The sequence below is a fragment of the Crocodylus porosus genome, unplaced genomic scaffold (genome assembly GCF_001723895.1).
Source record: "Crocodylus porosus isolate Cpor-Errol unplaced genomic scaffold, CroPor_comp1, whole genome shotgun sequence".
Taxonomy (NCBI): Eukaryota; Metazoa; Chordata; order Crocodylia; family Crocodylidae; genus Crocodylus; species Crocodylus porosus.
In genome coordinates this window covers 149833396-149841792 of record NW_017728886.1, presented here as the reverse complement: position 1 = coordinate 149841792, position 8397 = coordinate 149833396, and the positions used below count along the sequence as shown (strand labels likewise).

Below are 8397 nucleotides of genomic sequence, written 5' to 3'. Positions count from 1 at the left end.
CTGGAGAGCCAGGGGGGCTGCTGTGCCTTCTTGCTGCCTTTCCCCCGTGTTGGAATAGATTTAGCTTGTGCACTGAGGATCGCTTCCTTGAGAAGCAACCACTCTTCTTGAACTCCCATCTTCCTGTCTAGATTTAAGGGCTTTTTATTAATCAGTGGAGGATATACGTTTAAGTCAGTTACCTGAACCTAGCAATCTCCCCGTGTTGATGCCAAAATATGATAAGAATACACATACTGTCTTCTGGGCATGTACCTAATTATAAAACTCTTCAAGAGACAGGATTGTCAAAATACCTAGAAAATACTTTCTATTCCTCAGCTACATACAGCGGAACGTGTTTGCTGCAGTCTCTGAGGAAGGCACCACTGGAGCACTTCAACTTAAGAGTATTTTCGGGGCTAATTAACACAAACTGACACAATTAAACTAATATAAATGCTTTATCAGCAGCCAGTGGGGCGGCATCAAAGAATTATGCTCCATCAGCTTTGATTGCATGCACTTTCAAAGTAGAAACAGACACTTGAATAGCACTGAACTGCTATGAGCACTTAACTGTATAACCTTCCCACTTTCCTCTTCCCAGAGAATTGCCTTTTAAAATGTAACTGAAAAGATCAAAAGAGTTTTTGCACGCATCACTGTGAAATTAGAAGTGGCAGATATAATTTTTTTTTGTAGTGAATTCCTGCCATATCTGTAGATAAATTTGTAAGTTATGTTTTTTTTCTCAATTAGCAAAATACAGTTAAAAATACAGTAGTGTTTATTTGTCTGCCTTATGGAGATTAGGGCCAGGTCCAGACAAGTGCAGATGTGCGGTACACCTGTCTGCGCTGCTGCACACTGCATATGCAAACATGCCCCGTGCTGCTATCTTGCAGTGTGTGTGTGTGTGTGTGTGTGTTTGTGGCCGGGGTGGGGAGAGAGGAGGGGTGTCAAAAAAACCCATGGCAAAAAAAAAAGGTGGTGCAAGTGGTGGCAGTGCATGGCATCCAAAACTGGAGCCTGGCTGTCTGGAGCCACACTCTGGCTGTAGGCCAGGCTCCCTGCTGCAGGAGCACTATGGCTGCAGTTCCCCAAGCCCCCTAGAACCTCAGGCAAGGCTGCTGGCCCCAGCCTCGGCTACCCCACCCAGGGTAATGTGCCTTGAGCCAGAGGGTACCGCTGCTCCTTTTCCCCAGAGAAACAAATGTCCATGCTCGTGTGGGCACAGCCTAGAAGGGCTTGTTAGGTTATGTGTTTTATTGATCTAGCTACATCATTGGAAGACATCTTAGACAAACTTCTGGGGACAACATACTCTTCCTTAGCTTTGGGAGGGTACAACCTAACCGAAATACCAGGAAAAACAATTATTTTTGCTTAACTCTGTTACATAAATAGTCACTTTTTAAGGCATATGTTATCTGCCTTGGGCCCCATGGTGGACTATAATTTATTGGGGCCCTGGGCAAACAGACAATTGGAGGCCCCCCACCAGGTGAAGTCAGGTTCCTTCTGTGCCTGGCAGGGAGCTGCAGCTAGGTCCTCCCATGCGGTACCACCCATGAGGGCTTCTGGCAACTCAGCCCTGGGAAGCAATCGCCACCTGCACAGAGTCCTGCTCTTGCACCCTAGCCTCTGGCCCTGGCCCACCTGGAGGGGGAGGCGCATGCTGCCTGCTCCAGATGCCTGTGCCCAGGATGCCTGCCTGGGCAATGCTGCCCCTGGCACCCCAGGGGCCCCTACTTGGCAGGCCCCCTGGGCCCAGGCCCTGCCGACCTGGGTGTTAATCCACCACTGTTTGGGCCAAATTTACCCAAGTCCCCTGATGCCAAGAAAGCTCTTGGTGCTGGTACTCTCTCCATTTTCTGTAATGTGACCATTTACTTTATCAAATTGGGGAGTGAGTCAACTGACTCTTCCAGTTATATGATGAAACTGGTGTATCACTTAGGCATTTAGTTAAAGGCCTTTCAATATTCTTGAGCTCCTAACCTACTTTTCCTAAATATTTTTATAAAAATGGGATTACTTTAGACTTGGGCATCTGAGCATGAGTAATTAGTGGACTGTGACTAAGCTGGTGGATGGCATTTAGTTCTTCTCGCACATTATATATAACCGTGGGAATTCTGGGAGTGATGTTTAGCCCCATGCTTCCGGAGACTCAAACCAGTCTCTGTAGTTAAGGAGCAGGATGCAACCTAGTGTGGGGGTAGATGAACCTATATTTGCCTACTGTGTGGTTCTTATGCCATCCTCTGAAGCAACTGTTTTTGGCAATTGTCAAAGACAGGTTGCTGGACAAGATGGACTTTTGGGGTCATGGTAGGAGCCTCCAAAGGGTTGGGGCAGGAGGAGAGTTAGGTGCCTTTGAAAGGTGATTCAGAGAACCTGGAGGCACCTAGATTTGGCATACAGGAAATGCTGAGCACTGGGGCATGTCCCAGAAACCACCCCTTTGGAGCTTAGGTGGCTGGTTCAAGGCATTTGAGGTGCTTTTGGTCATTAAGGGAGCAAAGCATCCTGGTGGTGCTCATGTCCACTTTTGGCATAATAGGCCACTAGTTAAATTGGGACAGTTGGTTTATAGGCTGTCATCTTCCTAAGGGGGATTCAAACCTGTATCTTCCACTTCTGGGAGCCATACCCTATTCATCAAGTTTTAGAATAGTTTGGATGGAGGCCAACTGTGATATATCTTCAGCCCCAGTAGTTGTATATCACAGTGAAAAAAATATAGGCTCTGAGCTTTTTTCGCTTTCTTTTGTGATTGCACTTGCATTTGACTCTCTCCTATATATTGCTCATGGATGCAATTGTTTTATACTAAATACAAGAAACTTGTCCTCTCTAAAGAGAGAAATGATGGGTTTGCCAGCTTTTAATTCAGTTCTCAAACCTTGAAGGGTTTATGCGGGTTTTTGGGTCTTGTGTAAAGTAGCAAGGTAATATGTTGAATGTTAATTTTATATAGGGCTCCCCTAAGGACCTAGCTAGACATCTGTGGCTGTAGTACCTCTTTATTTTCTATGTATTTCATCTTTGCATTCCTAAGCATGTCACGTGTATAAAGAGTTCAGCCACCATGTTCTCTCAACTCTGTCAGAAGTGATCAAAAAAGTGTCTACATTTTTGTGAAAAATTTCAAGGAAAACCATATTGTCTTGTTATTTTTCACCAAGTGAAAAATCTTGATCACTTCTATTGTTACAAGTGTGCATTATCTACGTCTACAGCTCTACTTCGATTAGTATATAAGGATCAAATGTACCCTGCTTATACAAATTTCATTTTACCCACAAGCAATTTCAGCAAAGTAGCTGGAGTATATTGTTCTCTTTTTTGATGTAACAGCCTTTGCACTGAAATAACTTCATTGCCTTCACTGGAATTAGTTCTCCTGTGTTCAGCTCTAGCTGATAATCACTAGTGTGGGAGAGCAAGCTGGGCTGCCTCCTGGAGACCTTACTTATGTACTTTCCTGTTTGCTGGTCTAGTTGAAGTCACACGAGATGAGAGAATCTGCTGCCTTTTTATGTGTGCTCCAGTTTTGCTATGACCTTGGTGGTAGCTTTTGCCAACAGACCAGGTGAGATGTCTACTTTAAACCTGTGATTCCCAAACTTTTTGGATCAATGCACCAGTGTCAACTCTTAAAATTTCACATGGACCAGTAGGGCTGTAGGTTGTAGCCATGTTGGTCTAAGGACATTGGCAGACAAGGTTCTTTGGGTAAATCCAATATCTTTTATTATAACCTGCCAAACATCTGACTCCCCAGGTAACCTCTCTACTTTTACCAGCTATATTCATTCCCATTCTCCCCCGTCTGGCTCTCACCCATTGACTACCTCAATTTACATTTTCACTGACTGGTTTTCTCACATGCATACTGGCTTCTGGCTTCTTTACTATTTCATCCAGGAAGAGCACAGACCAACTGCAGATGTTTCCTCAGCCTGATGAAGGGTATTTGTACCTGGAAGCTTGCAAAGAAGGATTTTTCCAACTATTTGAGTTCGTCTAATAAAAGATATCGGATTTACCCAAAGAACCTTGTCTGACATGGACCAACATGCACCATTATCATTAATCTGCTAACTGAGAAGCAGGTGAACAGGTGTGATCTGTGGATCACTTACTATGGGATTGGTCTACTACTATTGGTCTACTACTGCACTTTATCATGCATCAGCAGATGCATGACAAACAGAACCAAGGAGGTGATGCTTCCCCTCTATCGGGCACTGGTCAGACTGCAGTTGGAATACTGCATGCAGTTTTGGGCACCGCACTTCAAGAGGGATGTGGATAACCTGGAGAGGGTCCAGAGAAGGGCCACCTGGATGGTTAAGGGCTTGCAGGCCAAGCCCTATGAGGAGAGACTAAGGCACCTGGACCTCTTCAGCCTCCACAAGAGAAGGTTGAGAGGTGACCTTGTGGCTGCCTATAAATTCATCATGGAGGTGCAGAAGGGAATTGGTGAGGCTCTACTCATGAAGGTACTCCTGGGGGTTGCAAGAAATAATGGCCATAAGCTAGCAGACAGCAGATTTAGACTGGACATTAGGAAGAACTTCTTCACAGTTAGAGTGGCCAAAATCTGAAATGGCGTCCCAAAGGTGGTGGTGCTCTCCCCTACCCCGGGGGTCTTCAAGAGGAGGTTAGATAGGCATCTGGCTGGGGTCATCTGAACCCAGCACACTTTCCTGCCTATGCAGGGGGTCGGACTCGATGATCTATTGGGGTCCCTTCCGACCTGAACATCTATGAATCTATGGTGGCTACCAGTGGTCTCTGGAAAATAATTTGGAAACCAGTAAGAACCATACATACAAATGTATGTTTTGGCTAATCTGTGGGTGAGAGTGGTCATTAGGAATCACTGACCAAGTGACTGACATGCCTAACAAATAACTCTTGTCATTTAAATCAACACAGAATTTAGCAGAAAGCCTCCATGTAAAGTCAGCAACATGTTAGGGGGGAGGGCAATTAATTTGCATAAGGAATTCTTGCTAAAATAAAGGTAATAGCAAAGCTTTCACTAGACATCAAATGAAAATTTTCCTAATACAGTGGATCCACTTATAATATGTGCAGCCAGAATTAGTTCTCATAGGAATAGACTGGTAAAGAATTTCATTACAAATATTTATATACTTCCCTTGCCCCTTGCTGGTTTTATTTTAATGGATGTGCAAAGCTGTATGAGAACTACGGGGAAGAAAAAGCCTCGTGGGGAACCCATTGTATCTGGATGAATTGGAAAAACAAACTCTAGGGTGCTCATTTGCCATGAATCACTTTTCACATCATGTGCGTAAAATGAATGAGGTGTCTGTGAATCTAATTCCCTTTGTCCCAGTTGTAAAACAGATCAGAACAATAGGAGAGGCACAAGGCCAGCAAAGCAATGGAGTTGAAAAGGAAGCACCATTCAGTGAATTCATTTTCAGTTATTTCAGTGCCGTTCGCTCCTTTTCTTTTTGGCTGATTTCAAGAACAAACAGAACTACAGTCCACAGGAAATGCCTCTGGTAGCTGCATCTGCTGCATGCTTGCTATAAGCTTGGTGGCAGCTTCTGACAACATGATTCCTTGCTAGTATCACATGGGGTTCCTTGTCACTAACTAGGGGGAACAGAAAACATGCACCTCCACTGCCAAACCTTACCTTAGGAAAACAATAGATCAGAACAATGCCTCTGAATCACAGGACAGGTATAGCACGTAAAGATTGAGATCCTTTTTTTCCTGGCTTCAAGATAAAAACTTAGTTGTACAGCCCTTTTATGCCTCTATTTTTGGCAACTATGTATTAATCCAAGTTAGGTGAATTTACATGCTTTTTTCCTTTCCTGGTCACAGCAGGATTGTGGACTTTTTATGAAAACCCTCCTCCTTCCCTCGAAGGTCTATGAACATTCCAACTAGGAAAACCGGGCTTGCTCAAAAATTTAACCCCTTTGTTCATCATCTCAAATAGAAACTTTCCCTGTTATGGGAAATAGCTTTATTGATACTGTATAAAGAAGAAGAAATGGAATTTTAAAAATCTCACCACAACTTTTGTAATCTATTTCCAAATTGTCCTCCTTGCAGATTGTGTGCGTGGGCCATTCTGTGCTGAGATTGGGATACAGCAGGACTAGCAGGAGAAAGACCACATTAACCATCTTCAGGGTGGCAGTAGAGTAGGGAATCGTTTCTTTCGTGCTCTCTCTTTCAGTTATCAGTGAGCCCTGGAATGCAGGTTTTCACTTCTTTTCTCCAGTGTGTCTGACCACTCTAAGAGTTCCAACAGTAATGCCTGCACAAGGACAGAATGATCCAATACCTGCTCACAGTTTAAAGTGATGTAGTATCAACAAGTAGCTAATCAGAATTCTGAGCGAGCTGTTTCCCTTGCATTCAGACTTCTGCTTTCTGTTTCATGTTAGTTTAAACCAATGACGGATGACCTAATAAGACCCAATCACTGAAAATGCTGTACTCCGCAGCCTTGATTCTTTGTGGAACTAGATGGGCAAGTATTTAATTTTTTCTTCTCCCTACCAGTTTCCATTCTCATGTTGCAGTCAAAACACCTGGGTCTGGAGATTAGACAAGAGTGTCTTGGCCCTTTAGGTCACAACATACTGTAAGTCAAATTCTCCTGCCCTTATTCACATCAAGTAACACATTATTCTAAGAGTAGCCACTTTAATTCCTATATTATAGCAATGTGTTTCTTTGCTAAAGAAAACAGAATTTTTTGGTAAATTTGATTCCCTGGGTGTCTGAGTCTTAGGAAACTTCTAAAGGAAACTTTAGAAATTAATCATAATTTTTACCAGAGCCAAAAATAATTTCAGGTATTCAATGAGAACTGATCTTCCAAGTCCTCATGTAATTATTCTTGGCATCACACTTATTAACAATCTTCCTCTGCCTTTCTTGTAAGCCAGGACTCTGGCTATTTCTGCATATGTACTGGCTGTATACTTGCACACTACTGACAACTTAAAAACTGTGTTGTTCTTCCAGATATGTAAATTGGCAATTGTTACAGACACTGAAGAACACAGGGAGGAAGAAAAGGTTTCTTTAACACCAGCAAACTTCCCCTCTTGGGTTTCAGAACCAGGATTTTGAATTGGCTTTCAAAATACAGTTGCCACAGTAGTGGTGAGGTGATGTTGTTGCTGTGATGGTCCAGAAGAGATATGAGAGGCAAGAATTCTCGTGGGTGATATCTTTTCCTGGATCAGCCTAATGGTTGGTATAGACATAGGCAAGCTTTCAGGTATCACTGTACCCTTCCTCATGACTCTTCAACAGAAGCAGATGCAGCTAAGCTAAATAGCAGATGGAACAAAAGCTTAAGTAGGGTCATTACCACCTGTGAAGTGCCTGTGTTAAGGAGTATCATTTTAATGGACCATGAAGTCTATGTTAAGTCCCTATGTTAAGTAAATTGCCACAGTAGGAATTTCTTGGACTAGAATATAATTGAAGAAAAAACAACAGGATAAACTCAGCCATGAAACAAGTAGTTGCAACTCCATTTGGTGGAACCAGGGGGGAAGCTGGCCTTAAATTGCTTGTTAGGAAAGGATAAAATGTTAGGCTGGTGGATCACCTCTTTCTCACTTTGGGTACTGCAAGGTGATCATTGTATTAGATTAATGAAATGTGCCTTAAAACAGCAGCACGCTGCTTTCAACAGTGTCTTCCACTCTGTCATGGAGTAGAACTGCAGCAGGAACAAAAATAAGCACACTTAGAAAACAAAAAAGCTCACAATGACTGTATTAAGAAGCTAATACTTAACAATGGGAGCTCTTCTTGATGTGGATTCCTATAGCAATAGGAGTTTTTCATTGAGTACAGCGACCTCAATATTCTCTGTAGCAGCAGCAGAATGTTGTCGTAGCTGGTTTCTACAGCTTGCAAACTTCAGGGCCATACCTCCTGCTTTGCCTTAATACTGTATTTACTCAAATCCAAGACGAGTTTTTTTCCCTCAGTCCATGCGGGAAAAAGAAGCCCCATTTTGGATTTGAATATTAGTGCTCTGGCTTTGCCCTGGGGTAGGAGCTGAAGCTGCTGCCATTGCTCCTTGGAGCCAGGGAGTCAGCAGCAATGCAGTGGGTAAGTGTAGGTGAGGGGCCAGGGCTAGGTTAAGGAAATAGCAGGAGTGAGGAATCAGGCCTATTTGATGCACATAAAGTTGTGGGAATGAGCCTACAAAGAAACTGCAACCTCTTCCCCTATTATTGGAGAGTGTCACTATAGTTTCATAGTTTCTAGGGTCAGAAGGGACCTGAGTCCGACCCCCTGCCATGGCAGGAAAGAGTACTGGGGTCAAACAACCCCAGCAAGGTGTTCATCTAACCTCCTCTTAAAGACCCCCAGGGTAGG

General features: G+C 43.4%; 1 protein-coding gene across 1 annotated transcript in view; it reads right to left on the bottom strand.

Moving 5' to 3' along the window:
• LY86 (lymphocyte antigen 86) overlaps positions 1 to 6426 on the bottom strand; it is a 37839-nt gene extending 31413 nt beyond the window's left edge. Inside the window, exon 1 of the mRNA XM_019542923.1 lies at positions 6056 to 6426. Coding sequence (XP_019398468.1) covers positions 6056 to 6170 — 115 coding nt within the window. The 5' untranslated portion in view covers positions 6171 to 6426. The remainder of the gene's footprint in view (positions 1 to 6055) is intronic.
• Between the last annotated feature and the right edge of the window lie 1971 nt (positions 6427 to 8397).